The sequence below is a fragment of the Diorhabda sublineata genome, chromosome 10 (genome assembly GCF_026230105.1).
Source record: "Diorhabda sublineata isolate icDioSubl1.1 chromosome 10, icDioSubl1.1, whole genome shotgun sequence".
Taxonomy (NCBI): Eukaryota; Metazoa; Arthropoda; class Insecta; order Coleoptera; family Chrysomelidae; genus Diorhabda; species Diorhabda sublineata.
In genome coordinates this window covers 4,913,638-4,938,248 of record NC_079483.1, presented here as the reverse complement: position 1 = coordinate 4,938,248, position 24,611 = coordinate 4,913,638, and the positions used below count along the sequence as shown (strand labels likewise).

At 33.1% G+C, this 24,611-nt stretch overlaps 1 protein-coding gene across 5 annotated transcripts in view; it reads right to left on the bottom strand.

Annotated features, from left to right (window-relative positions):
• LOC130449908 (neurogenic locus Notch protein) overlaps positions 1 to 24,611 on the bottom strand; it is a 239,375-nt gene that overhangs the window by 38,263 nt on the left and 176,501 nt on the right. For all 5 annotated transcript variants that reach the window (XR_008910506.1, XR_008910505.1, XR_008910507.1 and 2 more), the window contains exons 6-8: positions 16,106 to 16,462; positions 10,646 to 10,801; positions 1,394 to 1,576 (exon numbers count right to left, since the gene is read on the bottom strand). Coding sequence is in view for 2 of the 5 variants with exons in the window: in XM_056787983.1 (XP_056643961.1) it covers positions 1,394 to 1,576; positions 10,646 to 10,801; positions 16,106 to 16,462 (696 nt within the window). In the remaining 3 variants the exon portion in view is untranslated. The remainder of the gene's footprint in view (positions 1 to 1,393; positions 1,577 to 10,645; positions 10,802 to 16,105; positions 16,463 to 24,611) is intronic.

The window sequence follows — 24,611 nt, the reverse complement described above, 5'->3', positions numbered from 1 at the left end:
TTTGGTGGCTGCGTATTAAAAAGACGCCACTGATGAGATTGGGGGCGTAATGAAGCGCCCATAACACAACTTCTCGATTGAGGATAAGCCACGGTGGGGACGAGAGTCGGCAAACAGAACATCCTATCCTAAAATTATCGTTCTCCCTAAAGGAAAGCATTCTACAACGAAGGTCTACGAATCTAGTGTTCGAGCATGGTTGAGCAAGACTGCGCAGTGGGTACTGTTGCACGATAACGCGATCTGTGTGCAACAGTTCTTGGTACAGCGTGGCATCACTCGTCTGGATTACTCAGCGTACTTCCTTGACCAGACGCCTACGGACTACTTCCTGTTTCCTAGCGGATATGTGACGTCCGTTTTATGATTGATTCCGAAAGAGGCATTATTTGATAGTTTTAGAAGCATTATAAACGTTTAAAAAATATGTTGTGTACAATTGCGATTACTATGCAGGCGGTTAATTGTGTTTTTTCTAATTTTTTAGACACTCCTCGTATTTCAGTAAGTAAATATAACCAGGTACGTTTTTTTGAATTCACGAATATCCAGACGATGGTTTTCCTATTATTTTTTTCATGCATTTGTAAATTTTCAAAAAGGATCAAGGCAGATTTTCCGAATTTCTCGTACATAAGAGCTCCGCCTCGTTTCAGTTGGTACACCTACTAAATGTTTAACTTGTCAACACGTTTCTTTCTAACATTAGAAAAATTGCGTTTGAAGATATCAAAACGATCGTTTTAATGCGATTAAGCTTTCGAACAGCATTAAACAGTTGCGGTACCCACCTTGCAGATAGCTTTTTGAAATATAAGCGATAGAGCGTTTCATTTCAAGTTTTACGTTTTTTATTAAAAAAAAACGTAAAAAAGTATAGTTAGAAATAGTTTTGGAAATATATTACTTGTCTCTAAAGTTGTCTTAGACCGTGTTTTCAGTATCTAGCTCTATATATGGACTGAAGAAAGGAATTGTCATAACGAAAACCAATTTTAAAACGTACTACGAAGAGTTCCAGACCAAAAATTTTGAATTTTGCACTGTCAAATGCCAAAAAGAATTTCAAATAAAATAAAAACTCAAAGAAGTTTATATTAGCGTTTTGCTAGGATTTTTACAGCCACGCAGCGTCAACCACAAAGTCAAGTCTTTATTATGATAATGAGTTATGGCAGAAATTGTTAGATTTTGTCTGCCTAAAGTCTTCCTATTTGACCATATCATTCTTGATATCAAGAAAACATCTAAAAGAAATTTTCTGCTATTGGTTATAGATTCAAGCTACATGGCTAGTCATTATTTTGAAGGAAATTAATCTCCTGCGTAGTGGGCATTCATGAATTTAAGTATAACCTCCAAATCCCAAAAATTAAATAGGATATTCACGTACCTGGCATACAAACGCATCTAAATGTACCGGGATCATCTAAACAGGAACCGTCGTTGTGGCAAGGGTGAGATTCGCATTCGTTAACGTTTATTTCGCATCGCGGACCGGTGAAACCTTGCGTACAATTACACGCGAAGCTTCCAGGTGTGTTGACGCAAATTCCGTCATGCTCACATGGAGATCCTGGAACAAAATAAACATTTAAATTAAAATAAACTATCATGGAAATGATGAAGAAAACTTGATAGGCAAAATAATTTAATCAGTTTCTTTCACCACGATATCAAAACTTTTAGAAAATAACATTCTTATTCCACATCTAAGATGGAAAAAAAGTTTACTGTCCGGTTCAAGCTACAAGAGGATTTCCTGCTTAAGTCCCACTACAAAAAAACATGTTTTTGACTTGTATACAGGGTTTCCCATAAGTAGGATCCAAGGATTTTTTATTTTGAGTTAATTTTACGAAGGAAACGTAGTTTACTGTTTAAAATGTTGTCAATTTGTACTGTCAATTCAAATATTATCGAGCTGTTATTAAATTTAGTTTCTGGTAGTTTAAATATAGTCTATTTTCATCTGTATTAATTTCTTTGTCAGCTTTTATAGCCTATTTGATGAAAAGTATTTAAATATGTGTTTTTGTACGTATTTCGCGATTCTGAAGCGAAAACCCAAAAAATAAAGAAAAATTATTTAACTATTACAAAATTCATTTAATTAATTCACACAACTAATGAAAAATTGTGATGTCAGTATTTTTTATAACGCCAAAAAATTTATAGAGTTTACGTTTGAACGCCCCAAAAATTTTTCCTCAAACATAAATTTTTTTGACCTTATAAAAAATATTAACATCACAATTTTTTGGTAATAGATTCCTTATAAAGTATCTATTTCAAAAGTTGAGGAAAATTTGGAAAAATTCTCCTCCTCTCTTTTGTATGAGTAGTATAGCAAATCTTGTATTATCAATAATAAGTACCTAGAATTTTTTGAAGAATGAGATGTTTTTGTTGTATTCAAAAAACCACTTGGAATCATGTATTTTCTCATGAAGATTCCGAAAATCACATCAGTTTTTGAGTCCGAGGAAATCCAATTTTCATGAGCTTTCTCTACTTTTTTCCGTTAAAAATTTTTTTCAGAAACGGGTAGCATTTTTGAAATTTTCATATCGAAAAACCCCTTTGTGTGAAATTTGACCGGAATCGATGGTAAATTTTTTTTTCCATTTCCATAAGAGATTTCGAAAATCACATCAGTTTTTGAGTGTGAGCGATGGTTTCCGAGAAAATCGAATTTTGAACAACTTTCCTCACGTTCTTCGTTAAAAAAATGTTTGTTGTAAAACTGATTTTCGAAAATTTCATATCAATAACCCCCTAGTTTGAAATTTGAGGTAAAAAACTTTTCCATTTCCATAAATTTCGAAAATTTGAAAATATTGTTATACAGTCAAAGTATTCAAAAAACTGTATCATCTATTTTTTTATGGAGATTTCGAAAATCATAACAGTTTTTGAGTGTGAGCGATGGTTTCCGAGAAAACCTAATTTTCAATAACTTTCCTTATGTTCTTCGTTAAAAAATGTTTGTGGAGAAACCGATTTTCGAAAATTTCATGTCAAAAACCCACTAGTTCGAAATTTGACGTAACATTTTTTTTCCATTTTCATAACGTTTCAGATTGAAAAGAATTGTTGTAATGGGATTAACTTTACGTACTTTAGCGGTAGCTCAACGAAATTAAAATTAATTTTCACGTATGTCTAAAGTTAACTCGTTCCATTGAGACACCCAGTACAGAATTTCAATGAAACCCCATTATAAATAGTAAAATATACACGCCAATTTGGTCAATAACAATTTTCCTTCAACTCATTTCTAATGCAAATGATTATTTATAGCGGCCGTTAATAAAAGTTTTAACATTGAAATAAATATTCGCGTATGGGCAAATGATCCATATAAATCATCACATCGACATACCTACTCGTTTCTCTCTCACTCTCTATTAGTAGTTATATCTCACAAGACTGGTTCATTTCTTGATATTTCATGCTTCCTCTTTAACATATATCTTGTTCTTCAGTTGCGACTAATTGCATCTCGGCAGTCACTCATCAGACTTGATCTGACTTGACTTCGAGTTGCAAATTTAACGTCGTACATTAGTTTCTATCGGGTGATCGTAAAAAAACATATTAACACACCCGGGAATACGATCATTAATTCATCTATGCAAATTGTACACAAGATATTAATGTTGCTATTTTAATTAATATCAAGTTACGAGGATGGTACCAGAAGTATCTGGCCCAACAAACATTAGCTCCATAAACTTTTATAATAAGAATCGTCAAGCTCCTCAAACTAGCCATTAACTGCCGACATCACATCTTCATTGTTGGAGAATCTATGACCATTTTTTCAAGTCTGGGAACAGGAAATATTCCGAGGGAGCTTGATCTGGCGAATAGGGTGCATGATGTAGCAATTCAAAAACTAATTCATTTCTTTTTGGCCATTGTAATAACGGATGTGTGAGTTGGTGGATTATCTTGATGAAACAACACTTTCTTTTAATCCAAATGCGGGTTTTGCTTAATTTCTTCGCTCAAAACGTTGCAATAAGTTCGCATAATACTCGCCGTTTATAGTTTTTCCTTTCTTCAGATAGCCAATGAAAATTATGCCACGCGCATCCCAAAAAACCGACGCTACGACTTTGCCTGCAGATGGAACGGTCTTTACCTTCTTTGGAGCCGGTTCTTCCTTTTCAATCTATTATTTTGATCGTTTTTTGCCAAACACTCGATGGAAACATCTTCATAACACTGTTTTTGCTCCATTGTGAGCAAACGCGGCACCCATCTTGCGCACAGCTTTCTCATATCCAAATTTTCAGTTAATATGCCCTTTTTGAAATGGCTACTATGTTTACTAGCTCGCGCGACGATCAACCAGTGGATTTTCTTCAACATTTCTGGAGTAGGCACCTTAATTGGTCAACCATTGCGATGATGGTCTTCGCAAGTCGTACAGTCTCGTTTAAACTCCAATATTTTACTGTGAAAACGAAAGAACAGTCTCCTCAAGAGTAGAATATGGTTCAGCTTTTATATTACTTGGGCCAACGCCTTTCAAATAAAAGTATTGAATCACATAACAATTACCAATTTTTTCCACTGAAAACTTTCCTTATTAATGGAGATATAATAAGATTCAAAATTATGAAAAAAATCGAAATATCTCCAAAATACTCCATTTTTGATATAAGACAACATTATACTTGAACTGATTTTAAACATAACTGTATCTGCCAATACTTTTAATCAAAACGTTTCGCATCACACCCTGTAGGTATATGAAAAAAATTTGTTTAGATTCGAAATTGTTCTGTCTAAGATTCAAATTGTATCGAATTTTTCAAGAAGAAAACTAGTACGTTCTGTTAGCATAAAAAAAGGAACATCCTCAATCATTTCAATAACAGTGAATCAGTCATCATCATATATTTATCGTGACTGTTCCTTCTATCATTTTACAATCGTTTTCATCTGAATTCCGCCCACTCATTGTCCCTAGTTCAATCTGTATCTGTTTTATACATACATCTCATCACAATGGGCATCTTCATTTTTTTTCCTCAGAACCTCAACCCGTTGTTTGTAGCAGCGGGGTACGAATCTTCAAAAAAGTTGTCCTACGACTAGTTGATATTGTTACGAGGGGCGTTAATAAATTCGAACCCGTCCGGCTTGTCATCTACTATATCTGCCTATGACAATGATAATTTAACTGTTCGAAAGAGGTACTACAACGAGACGCAATTAAAATTTCGAAACCAAAAAATAACTGGACTAATAATTGAGATATTTTATACTAGAAAGTTCACCAACAAAGACAACATCTTTAGTTGGCTCAAAAACATCAAATATCTCAAAAGGAGGATTTTACAGTTCGCGGTTGAGGGAAGATTTTGCAATGATTATTGGACATATTCGGGGCCATTTTTAATTAAAAGCTTTTCTTGAAAGAGAGCTACCTCATTGTAAAATCTCATAGAGTTAGTATTGAAGATAGAGTGACATGTATGAGGAATATACAACACAATAAAATAAGATCCCAGGTTTCTGAGTCAACCCACAAAAGGATAGTTATATACATCGAGGACAGCTGTAAAGAAAACGCGGGAACACTCGGATTAGATCTTTTTTGCAGAAGAAGGTTGAAAAGGGTTTACCCGAGACCGCTAAAACACAAACAGACAGTACGACAACCTACCAACCGTGAAGATAAAGTATAATAGCCAACGGGCTAACCCTTAACAAAAAAAGAAGACCTCCGGAATTTCCTACAGAAGTTGGAGACGACAAAGAAGTCTACGCGCGAAAGACTTAGAGTAGTATACCGATTATCTTTTTCTCTACCAGTAATTCGAGCCCACTAGATCAATCTCCCACATTTCTCTTTCTCTATATTTATATATATATATATATATATATATATATATATATATATATATTTATATATTATTAATATATTTATAATATATTATATTTATATATAATATATAATATTAACTCTATGTAAGCTCCTACGATCATTACAAAATCTAATCATAAGAATATTTAATCTGGAAACATAATATCCCCATTGGGGATGTCGAGGCATTAGCCAGGAAAGTAGTTGTTTTCCCTTTTGAAGAACGGCGGAATATATTTTCGAAATTATTTCAAAGGTGAATAGCAGAAATCCTTTATTTCGATTCATTTTACCATCGAAATCTATATTATCGGCAATTACCTAGATTTAAACCTGACCAATGGCTCATAGTTGAAAGTGAGGATGGCGCCACTTAGCGGTTTTTAGCGTTTTTTGGGAAATGTTTAACTACATGTACCAAATAGCAACACTTTTTCACATTGTCTTCAGTTCGGGTCTCAAGCCCGAACGAGGGGTGTTAAACTGCTCTGATGAGATGTAATAACGTCGAAACTAGTCAGTAGTCACACTCTCTGCTTGCAATTGTGAGATATTGGGGATGTTAATATCGACAAAAGGGTCGATTTCCATCACGTTCTACATAGGAGTTGTAATTCAATATTCGTGTAGACATTAGCCAGGAAAGTAGTTGTTTTGCCCCTTCAATGAACGGCGGAATATATTTTCCAAATTATTTCAGAGGTGAAATCTGTTATTACGATTCATATATATATATATATATATATATATATATATATATATATATATATATATATATATAGGGTGATTCGTTATTAGTTTATTTCGGAGCAAACTGCTGTATACTTCTAATCGAATTCTAAAACTCGTAATCAATATTTATCAACACATTTTATAATGTTGTTTTTAAAGATTTTGAAAATAAGATAATAAATATTTTGTCGAGGTTTACATCACGAAATTGTTTATGTATGATAAAAGTCCAAACGTGTTTAGAAAAAACAGGATGTGGTTGACTTTATAAACTGAAATGTTGAAATTTTAACATATTATCTAGTTTTTAACTATATTTTGACAGCAATACAAAATTTGATGTTGAGTTTTGACAATAGGTTCTGAAAATATGTCAACTGGTCAACAGATTTTTGAATAGAAAAATTTATGCAATGAAGCAAAACGAAAAAGTCTGGTTAGTTTTAAATACACAGTATCGGTCAAATAATACATATTTAACAAATTTTTTTGTCCATATTGTCGAACGTAGATCGAAATGATGTATTATTCTTCAACTGGGAATTATCTCCTACGTGGTTATGATTGTAGTTTATTCCCAGTTAACCCAGTGGGACGCGAAAACGTGCTGTGATTCAAACTTTTTGGATCAATACCAAGACATAATTATGTGAGGCCGAATTAAAAATACCTCGACGTAGCATGGAATACAACGTGGAAAAAAATATTTCCCCACTAGTAGATTCGTTAAACGTATTGTATTGATCAGAAAACGAAATCGACGACTCACTGGCTCAGAGATAGCAGTTCAGATCCATGAATCTAGGGATCTGCCTTTGAGTACATCTATAATGAAGAAGAGATTCAGAAAAGTTGACCTTTTTGGAAGGGTGGCGGTGAAGGAAACTCTTCTGAGACGTCAAATAAAAAAATTAAGAAGTTGGATTGGACAGAAAAACAAATATTGGACACATTAAGAGTGTAGAACAAGCTATTAAGTTGTTTTTAATTGCATACTTATTACCTAATATTTTAGTTGGGATAGGAGTGTAATTCTGTTTATATTATAACCAGAATTACTTTTTTTAATTATATACAATCACCAATAAATTTTATTACAATGTGAAAGGCGGATTTAAGATATTTAACTAACGTATTAAAAGCAACGAAAGTTTTAAAAATTCATTTTCATATGGTATTATTTTTCTTTTGTTTTTAAGAAATTATTATATTATAAAAATTTAATTTAACGTATTTAAATATAAAATTAAAATCATTTTTGAATGTGATATCACGATTTTAGTTAAAAAAAATTAAGTCGCCTCGTCATGTGAATATTATAAAATTTTTCCGTTGCCGAAACAATCATTTTATTCTATACTTTAGCCGTTCACTGTATTTTATTTGTTTTTCATTGTAAATACGAGAGTTTTTTATCTTTATTTGTTAACGTAAATTAATACTTTTTTAATCAAAACCGAGAAAAATGTTATAGAAATAGACGTTGGTCGAATGATGAAGAGGAAGAAACGAATAAAGCTCAAGTAACAATGCCGTGTCTAATCGGTACAGGTCGGTGATCCGTACATCGATTATCTTCACTATCCACATTATTTTCAAGCAGCAGCGTTTTACAAATAAATTTTTGAAGGATATTCTGTGAGAAATAAAGAACATAAAAAATAGAAAAGACCGATTTTCTTGGATAAGTCAATCAGACACCTTGATGAAACTTTTAACGTAACTGGACAAACTGTATCGCTTGCTCATGTGTTTTAACCTCGTACGTGTGGATGCTGAGCACTAAACGTTGTCGTGGTTTACACTTTCTTCCCTCTCCATGTACCAGCAGATCGTCTGGATGCCTATAACATTGAGATGGTGTCTTAGATTACCGTGATCGTATCTTACGCTAGTTGAAGCCCAGAAGTTGCCCTTGGAAAAGTTAATCAGGCAACTTGTTGAATATTTAAACCCTACTGGACAAACTGTAAGGAATGGCTTTGTAGCTGACGGTGGTTGGTTAAAAGACAAATCACCAGTCGTATTTCAGTCCAGTTTTAGCCGAGCAGTTGCTTGGTAAGATAGACAGAATGTACATCTATGTGGGCTTGTTTCATTTCAGGTGTTTCCAACCATTCTAGTAGAAACTGTCTTGCAATTAGCTTTCTCAGAGATGTGAGAGACCCGTCATCGCCCTAATAAAGATATCCTTGGAGAAGTTAATCAAGAAACTAGCTCAATATTTAAACATCGACAAACTATAGTGCTTGATCTCCTTATATGTTGTTGTGGATCGTTCGAGTTGACTGTAGCATGGAGATAGCTTTGACGGTGGTTGGTTAGAAGACAAATCACCAGTCGTATTTCACGTTAGTTTAAGCCGAGCAGCTGTTTGATAAGACAGAAATTTATGTGTGCTTGTCTCATGTCTGGTATTTCCATCCATTTCCGTAAAAACTGTCTTACGATTAGCTTTCTCAGAGATGCGATAAACCTGTCATGACCTTACTAAAGATGTTCTTGGTAAAGTTAATTACGCAACTTCATGAACCTTTGAACGTCACTGCACAAACTGTAAGGCTTGACCTTCGCATGTATGTGAGCTCAACACTCAACTGATCTGCATTTCCATTCTCTTCCATGTACCAGGGGTATTCTGAATCGTTCGCGATGCCTATAACATGGAGATGGCTTCTTAGATGACCGTGATTGGTTAAAAGACCAGTTACCAGTCGTATTTCACTCCAGTTTAAGACGAGAAGTTGATTGAGAATACAGACACAATTTACTAACCATTCCGTAAAAACCCATCGTGATCGTCTAAAAACTACTAAATGTCCTTGTAAAGGTTAATCAGGCACTTTTTGAACTGAATTCTTCTCACCCCATTATCTAATTTTATTTGAAAATTATTTTTAAATAATTTTATTGAGAAGAAAACAAGTTAAATATATTTTGATATACGTATACAATTAATCGTTAATTGAAGATCAAAGTAGACATTAACCTCTGACACAATCCAAGCGACGACATCTCGTACAGCCAACTAAGAACGACTCTTACAGGCTAATTAACGACCTTCAATGACCTTTATATGATCCTAATTTGTCTACCGAGCGGATCGTAGTTACCTAAGAAATTATAGTGCTTGGATATATATATATATATACTTAGATTAATATTCTAATTATTTTCATACCTTCGGGTGGTTTTGTAATCAAAGTAGTGATTGATTATACTAGAAATATCGGTAGCTACAACAAAATAATCGACAAAAAGGTGCGAACTAAAGTTATTTATTATACCTATGGTGAAATTGAGTTGGAACTAATTTTATTACCATATCAAAGATTATGGTTTGATTCTAAAAATGATTCCTTTCTCCGTACGGGAATTTCAATGTTCCAATGATGTTTACACCGGAACCTTCATTTATAATTAGTTCTACCAATGTCCATCAATATTTTAAGAGGAAATATTTATCATTGCAACCAGAAAAAAATATATCTACGTAATGCGGTTCATGAATTCTTAGTCTAACAAAGAAAAAAGATCAAAAGTCAAAATGTTCGTCAGGTCAGGGTAATATAGTGGGTGTTCAGTATTTCTGAAGCCACATTCGTGTACAGAAGTCTTGGAAAGCGAAGTAGTGTGGACTGGAGGATTGTCGGTTAATTTTGTCACGCCTTTTTTCGTAAATTTTTTTGACGCAACTGCCTTAATAATTTGATCCCTTAAAGTCAATAAAAAGAATACTTTCGAAGTCTCAAAATATTGTACTTTTTCCGTGCTATTCGGGACCTTTGTTTTGTTTTGACTCTTCTTTTCGATGCTATACAACATTCTACTCGACTCTGTTTTTGCACTGCGCTGAGAATTCGACACACCTAAATTGCACTAATTTTTGTCATATCAAATGCTCATGCAGTATCCTTAGAACCCTTTTATAAAAAAGAAAAGAACTATTGATAGAAATAGCGTAACTGATCTTACTATTTATCGATATGTAAAAGGTCTCTGATATTGTATACTATGAAAATGACATACCTTGTTCGCATTCATCGATATCTTCTGAGCAGTCAATGCCTTTGTATCCAGAAGCACAACTGCACGTGTAGGATCCGTTTATGGGACTAGTGTCACAAATAGCGTCAGCGTGGCAGGGATTACTGGTACAAGCATCGTCCAAATGACAGAGAAGACCTGAAACAGAATAAAAATAAATTTCATGTAGTTAATAGTAAAGCTTCTGAAAATTGATAAACCTGGGTGGTTAATTATGTTTTTAAAATATTTTCTAATTTTGCGTAAATGGTTTGAACGTTGTAATCTCAATGAAGAAACAACTGATCGATATAGATCATCATGTAAGCTGATACACAGGGCATCAACGATCAGACAGTTTGATTCGATTTGTTTCTTCATTCAGAGCGACGGTAGAAACTGGATTAGTCAGTTAACCACTGGAAATGACACCTGGATGTTTGGGTTCGACCCCGAGATCCGTAAACAAAATCGGTAGTGGGTAGAAATTGGTAAGGAATACAGATACCAAATCGCGACTTGAATGTAACGTTAATCGATATTATCCTGTTAGACATACAGTAATTGAATAAATCTATATTAGCGTCCTGAAGCGACTAAGCGTTTTCCGTGTACTACCTGAACTCACCAAGATATAGCACCACAACAACCACTACCCATTCTTCATTGATTGTGCAATAGTTTTTAGAAAAAAAGGCATCCCAACGATGCCTCTGTTACTTTTAAATCCCCACATCAAATTACACTCAAAAAAATTTATCGTGGTGGCGTAGAAAAGGTCCAGACGTTTATCTAGGATGCATTGAATGGTGGAAGTAGCTTTGGAAGCATTGTGTTTAGAGAAATACAGGAGGCGGTAGTCAATCCTGCATTTTTGGATAAGTAGAAAGTAGGCGGTGTGTGTAAATTCAATAAAGTAGAGGGTGATAAATTTTGAATCGGTGAAACAATGAGCAAAAGAAGTGGCAGTACGAGATCCGCTCAAATTTCTGATAATGTCAGTGTCGCTCATGGGAATTTCTGACAGATTTGTTCGAAGATTTACACCATCACCCCTACAAAATTCGAGTGGTTCAGGCATTGAACGTAAGATTTTGCCGCCCAGCGGCATTTCTGCGAAACATTCTTGGGCATGGTTGAATAAAATGAGAATCTTGTTCACAACCTCTGGATGAATGACGAGGTACATTTTCATCTCTCAGGATTTGTAAACAAAGAAAACTTCATATACTGGAGTGATCAAAGCCCTCATAAAAAAACCTCTCCATTCAGTTGAGGTAACATTTTGGTGTGCCATGTCCTCATCGGGAATCATAGATCCATTATTTTTCTCGAAAATGGTTGGGGGCGTAAGGTTAATTTTCATTCATCGATTTCGTCAACATTCAGTGAATGATAAACCTCTATTCCAACAAGACTGAGTAATAAGCTATACGATGACACGAATGAGTGTGAATATTGTTTTCCCAATTGTGTGACATCTCGAAACGGAGCGATTCCTTGGCCTACTTGTTCACCCGAACTCACACCATGTGATTTTTTCTTGTGTGGATTCCTGAAACGTAAAGTGTAAACTTCGAAATGCTAAGTAACTCAAGGAAAGAATCCGATTGGAAATCCTGAGAACTACTCAGCTCATGTTTCATTACGTGATGGAAAATTTCAGAAATCGCCTACAATAATGCATTAATCGGGAAGGACGCCGTATGATAGGCGTTATTTTTCAATTGAGTTGATTAATTACATTTTTACGTTTCGTCAATTCTTTTTAATACACAAGAAGATTGTAACAATAAAATTTTGAAAAAAGCATTTGTTTATTTTTCACAGCCATTTCAAAAATGCAGGATTGACTGCCGCATCCTGTATGAATGTCAATAATAGCGCCATCTATCATTTTATACAGATAAAGTGTGTAAGAACCGTTATAAGCAACAACACTATTGCCCGCTTTAAAAATATGTACGAATATTACACAGGATGTTATTAAAACGTATGAACCTCTATTATTAAAAGTGAGTCAAATTTTTTTTAATGGCATTTTAATTATACAGAAATTTCAAGTTGATTAATTATAACTTGTCTTAAAGCGAGAGAAATTTCGAAATGCATCAATTTGAGGCTTTTCGGTGGTTCGCATGTATTTTGAAAAATAAGAAAAACTTTAACGACGTGTACAAATCTAGAAGGAAAACGTTTCTTTAATTATGTATACCCAACATTAAATTTGACGACAACGGCTTTTTTTTATTACAAAATCCATTCACGTCAACAATATCCCTCTTATTAGAGAGTCAATCAATTGAACAAAAAAGTTGAATTTTGGTATTATATGTATTTAGGTAGTGGTGGATTGGACAATGATCTTTCTGCGTAGAAGATGGGTTCAGTTTTAGCGTCGAATAAGTAGTAATGGATGTCGAATAAGTAGTAATGGGTCAGTCGCGTATGACCCAGACCGAGAACTTCGTTTCTACGATTTTTCGGAAGCACTGTCCTCCATTTGTCCTTCTATTCATTGAGCTCTTTATGTTTTAGGGTTAAACAACGGATTTTATATTATAATATTGAACTATCCTGTTCAGTCCTGTCAAATAAAAAAACGAAAATAGCGAAACGAGTGGAGGAGAAGAACTAACGCAGAGATCAAAAGCTAACGACCGTCAGATGTTTAACCTGGAGTCTATTCTTTCTAATGTGATGTCTACCATATCTGTAGATAAATCAGTGTAGCCGTTGCCTTCGTTTAAGCGTTTTCAATATGGCCAAGAAAATGATTACGTTCCACGTCAAAAACCGATGAAAATACGTATTCGTACGATTGATACATCCATAGGAATTTACAGAAAATATCATCGGCAAATTTTACATGGAAATTTTAACATGCGAAAAGTATGTATGTGGTTGATTTGAGTCTGTTGAAACTGCGAAAGAAAAAGCGGCGCGCATCGTCAAGGAACTGAAACATTCAGAAAAATCAAGTGAAATATCTTTGAATCCACTCAGATCAACAACGAAAATAAGTATTAGTCAGATATATGTAGAATAGTGACAGGTAACGTCATATAACTGTAACTAGTTATTGTTTTTATACGTTATTAATATAATTCTAATAGTTTTCTGCGGCTTCTCGTAAAGTTCGCTAAACTCTAGTTACGAGAAGTCGGTCTAGCTGAGCAGGGCCACACCTTTCTTCAACAGATTAAAGTGATACATAAATCGAAATAGGAATAACAATGCGTTCATTTTGACATATAAACATACGATTTGTATCGGAATTATGTTAAATTTGATTAATGTTGCAACTATAAAATTATCATTACGAACGAATTCAATTATAGAGAGAAAAAAAACTGGAAATAACTCAAGACTTGACAATTGTAACGAGAAAATTATCTCGTTGATTTTGTTTCTAATTTATAAAGAAAATGCCATATATATACGAATTGAGTCTTATTAGAAATAATATTCGTATTTTCAATCGCGTTGTTTCATATAATACTAATATGTACATGGTGTCTCGGTCTAGAGATTTTGATGTCTCTTAAGACTGTGAATTAAGTAACGAAACGCGCGCCAAAGGGTGTATTTGTCGTAGCGTTGTGTTCATTATCGATGATGTTGTTAAATGGCAATATTATCATTTTGATGGATGTATAAGGGAAGTATGTATATGAGTATCTATATGAAAATAGTACTACTCAAAAAAAAGTTTTACAAAATGAGAAGACGCACCATCTTGTCGAAACCATACTAGTAGACTATACGACTTAACCATTAACAAAAAAAGACCTCTCGGAATCTCCCATGGAATTAGGAAGAGAAGAATGAGGATACGCGCGAAACACGATGAGGACCTGTCGAAATGACAAGGGGTATTGGAATATCCTGTTTAGCACCAAATTGCAAATTTACCCCTTTACGGAAAGGGTTTTTTTACGCGTGCCAAATATCATATTCCGATTAAGTGACAGAATATTGGGTCTATTTTTAGTTTCTCACAAAAATGTGTGTTGAATCTGCAAGAATTCGATCTACCGATGAGTAATTTCAACGTTTTTAGATACCTACTTGAAAGACGACATACTAAGACAAATAACATTTTAATGATTTCACTACGAACATTCTTCCTATATTTCCATTTTCTTTACATTATTTTTCTATTTTGATTACAGTACTTTGCGATATGTAAACAGTGTCGTAACTTTAATTTGTGTTTTTGCCCAATCATTTGTAAAATTTCATTCTTGTATTTCCCAGATTTTTTAGCATTTTCTAAAGTCCTGATCAACAATAATTTCCTAAACTAAACAGATCAAACATTCGAGGAATAATAAATTACAAACAATTGAAAAAGCGCGATCGTTATATTTCCTAAAGGTTATAGAACACTAAAGCAATCGAAAATAATCGATTTTTACTTTTCATTCGCAACTTGACGTAATTCTCCAGCTATGCTCTTGTAATTTGTTGTAGATTATGTCACATTAATGGTAGAATCGATTATTTTCGATTACTCGAGTAGGAGTTGTTATACAAAATACCGAAAACTTCTTCCAAACGCATTTATAATTGTTCATAGGCATTAAGGATCCAACTGTTTCACTAATTTTAAAACTTATATACTAAGAAAAATGTGTACATTCGTATATTTTGATTTGGTAACAATGTATAACTTTGAAGAGATTGACATACTGAGAAAAATTATCAAATTGTCGAAGGACTGAGTTATACACGAAGAAAAAGATCAAAAAGTTTGTACATTGAAAAAAGTGTACGCAATCGATTATTTTAGTTTCCTAACGAGATACAACTTTCGACGAGTTTCATATACTGAGAAAAATGATTAAAATTTGTATAGGAGCGAGTTTTACATGATGAAAAAGATAAAAAAAGTTTTTAAACTACAAAAAGTTTATGGAATAACAGTATCATAACGAGATATGAGTTTGACGAGAAAATTATACTCACAATAAGTTTCATTAGATTTATATGATATTAAAATTATGAGATATTTGTTTTGTGAATTTTTGATCTCAGTTATATTTCTAGATTTTACATGGCTCTAGTCTTTTGACCCAAAATATCTCGGTAAAAGTCAAATTGACTATTTATCACTCGTTTAGGTTAGTCAATTTGCCCCTTGACGAGATACTTTGGGTCATATAAGCCAAAAGAATAGATTTACGTGAAAAATGTATTCAACATCTTCTGTAGAACTTTTTATGAATTCCATTTTTTGTTTGAAACTTTTTTCTATAAAATCAATATTTTCTAATATATTTAGTAAAATTGTTATAAATATAACCTTGAAGGGTGCTGGGGGACAAAAGATATGTTCTCTAATCAAGGACAAGCATTGAGAAAAATTCTTCCGGAATCACACCCGCTTTTTAGGTTTACTTTACCAATTTTCTCAATAATTTTTTATTTGCATTCTATTTATATTTAAACAAAACATACCTGTTTTTCCTGGTGTACATCTGCAATAAAAGCTGCCGACTCTATCGATGCAAGTGGCGCCGTTGAAACAAGCCGCTCCAGCGCAATCGTCAATATTGACCGAGCAATCAGGACCGGTCCATCCATTGACGCAGATACAAGAAAAGCCACCGATGCTGTTAGTACAAGTGGCTCCGTTTTGACATACCGTAGGACGCATCGAACATTCATCGACGTCTCTTTCGCAGAAAGTACCCGTATAAGTTGATGGACATTTGCAGGTGTAGCTGTTAACACCATCGATGCAAACGCCACCATTTTGGCATTGATTTCCGGGACAATCGTCGATGTTTTCTTCGCAATTTGGACCTCGGAAACCTGAAACAACATATAATGTGAGTCAAAAATACACCTATCTTTATCAAAGTTTCTATTAGAACATATGAAATATTTAAATTTTGACGTATTTCGATCTTTATCCACAAAAAATAAAGAAATAGATCATATTTTTTACCTATTCTAAAAAATAAAATCAGACGAGACCTAATTTAGTAACAAAACCATTTAAAGTTTAATAAGAAATTCAAAGTATCCTTTTATCTTTTTTATCACACCTCGTATGTTTGGAATAACTTAGCACTTATTTTTACGAGAAAGAGAGAGAGACAATTTTCTGATAACAATTGTCAAAATTGATAGATAAATTAGTTTTAATAGTCATATTGTGGAAAACTGTTGCGCTAAGTGCTTACGATTATTTTTTACGTTGAGGAAACCAAGGAAAAGTTACGTGAATATTATCTTGGAAGTATAATTTTTAAGATCAATAAGGAGTCGATAAGTAGAGGGAAATGTTCATTTGAACGTGCTTTTGGCCCAAACAAGCGGATGCATGCTTTTGATGTGCCAATAGCATCTTCTATCTCTCTAATTTCAATCTGACGGTCATTCGATACCATTTGGTGAATTTTTTGAATACTACCACTGGTTACTGCAGTTTACGTTCGTCTCTAACATTCGTCGTTAGTCAAGCTGTGTTAGTAACATCTCTAGGTCGAGGTCGGAAAATATTCAAACAATCATTTGTACTTCAAAAGGGAAAATGATAACTGATGAATTTTCTACATATTTACATGACAAAATCAGGAGAAAACGACCGTGTTTGTTGCGGAAAAAAATATCGTTATATTAAGACAATTCTCCTGTCCAATCGTCCGCAATTGTTGCGTAAAAATTAGCCTAACTGCATTGACATTCAATGTTCCGTCCGTCCTAATCGCCGGATCTGGCTCACTTCGATTATATTTTGTTTCCAAGCTTGCGAACATGGCTTGGTGGGAAGCGATATCTGTCAAATAAAGAAGTAATAGCAGAGGTGAATGTTGATTTTGCGGTAATTGGTCTAATTTTGTATATTTTCCTCTCTATAAATATTTTTCTTCGAATTCCAACTTGTTTCCTGGAGTTATTTATTCTTCTTGTTAACATAAAATGTGGTTTGTTCTATCCTCTGACATTTGTGTTTAATTCATTTCACTTTTCACGAATTTAACCCGACAAGACTGAATCCTGTAAAATGTATTTCGCCATTGAAAAACACTGCTGCGCATTTTACTACCACTTACAAGACAACAAATATCTATATCTTTACAAAATACAATGTTGCATATATAAATTCTAAATAAATTTGTTATCGAATGTAGACCGCAGAAACAGCTTTACACGATCGTAGCGTGCCGTGTACTTATTGTGTTCTTTTTATTTTGTTTTATCTCTTCTCCTCTCTTTCCGTCTTAGATCTCATGAATATATTTTATTACTGAGACGTACTATACTACATTGTTTCAATCAATTCAATCAATGTAATCCAGGCGAGATAACCCAAAAATCATCATCTTGCTTAATTTTCCACGATATGTGTGAAACTTTGTATTTCGGTCGGGCATATCTTTATCCGTGGTCTAAAATAATTTTTTTTTCATTTTCAAATCAACTGTTTGTGTCGAATTTTAAGGCAACTTTTCATTTTTTGCTTACAGCTTCGTTGCTGGTGACTTTACATAAAAAAAGTTCAATACTTTTTTTCTTGTTATTAAACTACAAAAGTAGACGTTGCACGTTGAAAAATATTAATTAGTTCAAGAGATAAACGATGATGATTGTTGTTGTTTCTAGATAAACAATTATAAAGGGGTTTAGTTATTGTGTGCCCTGGCCTATTCAAGTAAAGCAGTAGATACGAAATATTTCCAAATAAAATTAATTATTTTCACCTAGAATGCAAAGTATTTTATGCCAGTATGAATAAATGTTTATTTAAATAATAAATAAGTCTTACAAAAAGTTGCAAGATTCATAGAGAGGAAAATTCGGGGAAAATTATCAATTTTGAATCAAATAATTTTAGCAGAACCCTGAACTTAGCCCAGTTAAAAAAAAGATCAACATCGGCCCCATAGTTACTGAAATAATTAATATTTTTTAGCGCTCCGCTCTTATACTGCTACCAAATGCACATTTTCAATTGTAGATTATTGAAACTTTTGTTGATAAAAATTTCAAGATTCCCCTACAAAATGACGCAAAAAACATTCCTTAATATTGAAAAACAAAGCCGGACTGAATTTAAAAAAAATGTCTAACTTAGCCCCAAAAAAACAATAAATTGTTTATGAATTTTTTGAACACTTTTTTGAGGTCATAAAAAAAATTCGAAAAACTGAGACGTGGGATTTTTAGTTCAACTCTTCTTCTTTCCAACGCGACTTTCCAAATGATGATAGGATCATCCGGTGAGCAAGAATGGCCCTTTGAAAAAAAGGTATGGTTTAATTGCCATTTTGTAAAAACTATTGGAGCCACAGGGCCTATCTTTAGAGCATTGATTAAGTACATCGAATTCTCGGTTTTCAGTTAATAAGAAACCTTTATATTTAAAATTAAACAAATTATAAACAATTTGAAAAATTTAAAATTTTCTCCTTTCGGTTAAATTATCTAAGCAACAAATTATCGAAATTTGATTTATAGAAGCTTATTTTGAAGATTTTTCAATTCTTTACAATATTGCCCATAGTAACAACGACAAGTCTGACATAGGTTCAGCGCAAAACGCAAAAAACAAAATTTGTACCGATTTTTTGGTGTTTTTATTGTTAAAAAAAAATAACGCATAGACAAAAATTGTTGAATTTTATGCACATAACTTTTATTTAACTCTAACGACACGATGGCGTTGTTTTTTTTCTACTATTAATTTTGTCACGTAATTTCGTAAATGCCCTGGCCTATTAGACTTGATCGCGAACCAATTGCAGTTACGTAGAGGGAAAGCAAAAAAATTGGTAGCCCCAATCACAGGACAAGTGGACAGGGGCTATAATAGATACAACCAGATAGGAGGAAACTAACATTATCATCCTAACTTCTATGAGAAAAGGAAGAAATTCCTTCAATTATACCCAGTGGAAGAATCTCGCTTCCAAGTCAGCGATGCCCGAAGCACTCTCCAGTTCTGGAGAGAATGAATAACCTAGAGAAAAGGACCTCCATATGATCAACAATAGCAACCCTTATAGACATTTTTAATTTAAAGGCAGATTATACTGGATTTTTATTCAAGTGATGGAAGGGATTTCATGGAAAAAGATATTTTCCTATGATGTACTATATGCTTTAGAAATGAAGAGAAAATGGTGGTTCGTGTTGTTCATAAATCAAGTAAAGTACTGGTTTCGGACATCTGGGACCTCGATAAATGGATATTGTCATCGAAAACGTCAAATTAATGTTTTTATTATGATTCTAAACCATAACGATACGGTAAGTGCAAGCAAAAGTTATTTTTACTATACTTTTACCGCTTTTACATTCCAATCCATTCCATTTACATCCCTTCTTCCGTTACAAACGGGTTCCTTACTTTAACATCTTGCAGTATTCTGAATGAATGTACAGGTATTTTCAACGAAACTTTGATAAACATCCAAAGGATTATTAAATGATTAGTTACCGTCCTTAATTAAGCACTTTTAGGTTGAATCCACTTCTTAGAAACGTTTCACAATCTTCCAAACCGTAGATTTGGTAATTTAGTTACGATTTGGGTACCTAAGTATCATTAAATAAGTGAGCTACCTCATCAAAAGTTCTACGATCACGGTAACCTCTCATCACATTAATTGTTAATATTTCCTGTTTGGTGAGCGAGCATAAAGTATGATAAGCACTAATAACAAAAAAATTTAAAGACAATGACAAAAAATTTTTAATCAAACTCAATTCAATGAAATCATTCAACTTTGGAATTATTGAAAGTAGAATTAAGCGGTTTTTCTGTAGCGTTTTCACAATATTTTGATCAAATTGCCTTTTAAGTTATTACAAACAGAAACGCACAAATTCGAAACAAAATATTTTGTTGCTTTCCGAAATTTTCGCATATGCTCAAAACATTTTTTCCATTATGAAACTGATATCGTGAAAAAATAAAGTATTCAACAACTTCTTGAGGTGATGAAAATTTTCCATGTCCTTCAAAAATAGTTGTTTGACGTGTTGGCATGCGGAATCCATCTGGAACGTATATTTGTCACACCTAAATGTTCATGCAAATCGATTGTACTGCAGTCTCCGATATCTTGAGAGATGTGTCTTTTTTTCTTTGAAATTTTTCGAAATGACAACCGATTTTGGGCAACATTCATCACAGATGCACGAACATTACGAAATTCTGCATACCAATTGAAAATGGTCTTCTCTGAAGGTGAAGGCATAAAAGTTGAAAGAAGTGACAAAATAAGAAATATGGCAACAAATGGGAGTAGAACGCTCAATAAAAATGAAACTAGGAAACATAGTTTTGCTATGGTATAGTCACATCCGAAGAATGCAGAACTCATATGGTCAAAACGAACCTTGGAATGGGAGAGTCTACGGAAAACACCATAAACTCTAACATACATTACACGTGCGATGACAGATAGAGTTTCTTGCTATTCCATGTTATTTTATTTTCCATGGTATCGATGACTTCTTGATCTATTTTCTAAATATTGAGAAGCATGTCTCATGTAAACATATAATCATAATGATTACATGGATAAATTAATTTAATTTTTTGTAGTAGAAAGACAGTTTCCCACAATATTGTCTTCCCATTGAAAAGAACGATCATTCCTTTAATTTTGATGTCTTAAGTTTGACTTCTAGTTGTATAAGCACTTTCGACATTACAAGTACACATCATGAGTTTGTTTTTTAGTTTTTAGACGTAATACTTTTCATATTTTTCCTTCTGCTCATTTTTCCCAGGTTTTTTTTTATAATTTGTAGAATTCTGGTTTGCACAGTCATTTTTCTACAGTAACCCTGAAAGAGGCCAGTTTCTTTCTTATGTCAACATCTCCAGAAATTCTTTTTTCTTGTACTTTTTATTATCAAATTATGTTCTATTTGATTCTTAAACCTATTTTCTGGTAAGTGAGATGTCTGTCCCACGTAAACAGCTATTATAGGTAGCTTTATATATAATATTATATATAAATATATAATATTTTATTTAATTTTAGAAATATTAAAGTATTTTGAAAATGAGTTATATCCTTCATGACTTCACCAACCTTTATATTTATAATTACGAAGAAAAATGTTTAATATGATAATGAGAATGATTCAAAATAGAAATGAAAATGTTGATGTAGATTTTTTAATAAAAACAAAAATCGAAATTAGTATTATTTACCGAGTTTTTTACGAGGGTTATTTGAAATGAAGTTCCATATTGTATCGAAGAGGCTAAAATTCATAGATTGTAGTATTAGAAAGAAATATTCAAAATATAATTTTGTTACAATTAAATAGCGAAAATTCGTCCTTCTATCTTCTACAGACACTAGTGGTGTGATGTGTTTTTTTCTCTTTTCAAATCAATTTTGCAAACGTCTGAATATAAAATATTATCTCACTGTTATAGAAAAATTTGCATACAATGCAGCACTCCACCTTTCACTCTAGAAAGGGACAGACATTAAATCAATTACTGGTTTCCCAATTCTTATACTAGTCACATTAGAAACACACAGGACCGTATCAAGGAAATTTTTTTATTAAATCATTGGTTTATTCATAGCTAATTAAAATAGAAGAATTGCATTGGAAAAATATATGAACTACATGTTCATATCATTGAGGGATTTAATTGTAAAGCTGAGGAATTAATTGGGAAATATCCAAGGGAAAAAATAAATATTTCGCAAGATAGTATCAGATGTTATTATCCTTATAAAATGTCCTTATAATCTGAAGCGTGTTCAAAAGCTATATGAAGACGATTTAGATCGGAGTTTACAATTTTTTTAATCGTTAGAAAACTGGACAATATGCGAAGAATGATCCACCAACGAAAATAGAAACGAAAACAAAAGTATCTCATTTTTTACATATTTTTGGTTAGAAGCCAATAGAAAACCCAACCTACGATGGTGATGTGACGATTTTAGAAAGCCGCGAATCGAAGAACACCCAGCAACGTTCTTCGAAAAGTATGGAATAACCTGGACATCGTGGGAGAAGATATTATCTAGACCATCAAGGTCAAATATCTAGTAGACAAAACAAGGAAGAAATGAGAGCTAGTAGAAGAATATGAAGGAAGCTGGAAGTGAAAATAAGCTCCATCTAATCAGATCTATCCTTATCCGCAATCTGATGCGTAGGTACACACCAGGCCATAGAAGAAATATCGAGGAAGCTGAGGGAACTAGGAAATACTACGCTTGGATCCAAGTCTCTAGATTCACTAAAACGAATGACACACGCCCAAAAGAGTAAAAGACACACTTCCAATGACAATAGGAACCTAATTCCGATTTTTTCAATGATATATTTTGGAAGGCGTTTAGATATGTGCTTGCGGTGTATGTGTATATATTTGTCACTCCTTTCGTCGCTTGTTTCATACGTAAACTGTAATCATAATAAGGAAACAAGAACTGAACATTATTGTCTGTACAAATAATAAGACAATAAAAAGAGAAAGCTTTGTGAGAAAAAAAAGTAAAAGCAGAGCGAACTATATCTTTCATTATTAATAATGAAATTGCAAAAATCTCAATACGTACATTATCTTTTTTACATTAACAATAGCTGGTACTAAATCGGGGCCCGATGCTGTACCTAGTTATTTGTTATTTTCATAGAAATGATTTTAATTTTGTAAAATGTTGCGGGATCAACAAATCAGTAATGCAGCGGTAACTTTTAGTGGGATTAGACAGGCCATCGATAAAAATATGTATATAGCAACACGAGACATCTTGGACACTCTTGAACTTTACATTGTCAAGAAACTTCACTCCCAGCTTTCCAACTTTAGTTTGATTACTTGTCCCCTTGGTTTCTGTCCATCCATAGCCATTTGGTTATAGTTTCTCATTCAGAATTATTTCCACATCAATCTCTACCACATGCATCAATCTCGAACCCGACCAATCTTTGCTTCCGGTCCAGCTCGCCATATATGTACGAACCAGCATACTCTTACTCTTTTCATTATCTTTACTACATTATCTACCTCCAGAATTTCTTTATTTATTCTCCTTCTTTATAAGTCATTTTTAGGTTTTGTTTATTTATTTCCTCTTCAACATTTACACTATTCGCCGCTTGTATCTTTCTGTTCTATCTCCACCGCTAATTTTTCTCACACCTAGATACTTGAATATTTTCCCTACATTTTCCAATTTTTATTTTGTCTTTTCAGCATTAATTGGTAGAGACATTTTTTCATCTTATTTCATTAATTATTCCAACATTTCTTTCATTACATTTTTATTCTTTGCTACTACGTACGCTTTTACTTGACTCGCTTTAATTCTTAGTGTCTTCTTTCTTTGATATTTTTCGTTATAAAGTGAGTATAAATACTATTAGTTCATCGTCTTGCCTCACTTCTAGGTAAATATGATTGTAGTTTAATTTATTTTATACTATTGATGATTTCTGGATCGATTTTCTAAATAATCAGAAGTATGTCCTATGTTAACAGCAGCAAAAAATTTGCACGGCACCGCATGTATAATATTATTTAATTTTTTTTGAGCTGATGAAGTTTTTTTTATTATGTATCATGATCATTGATCACTTGTTCTAATTTCGTAGTTATTAAAATAATTTGATTTATATTAAGAATCTTTTTGTTTGCTAATTGATTATAATATTGAAATATGTAGTACATCGTAGTTTTTCCTATGATTTTTTAATAATTACTAACATTATGCATAGTATAGTTCATAATTGGGAGATAAATAATAAATTATTGCGCACATAGGCCTCCAAGTACACCCGTTCTGTTTTGTATAGTATAATATAAGAAAGAAAACTAAAAGGAAAGAAGATGTACAAGAAAACCCTTATAGATAAATAAATTCGTAAATTATAAATGTTCCTTATAATTATTTTAAACTATTTATAGAAAAAGCGGAAGTGGTTCAGCCGCATTAGGTAAACTATCTCGAATGATAACACC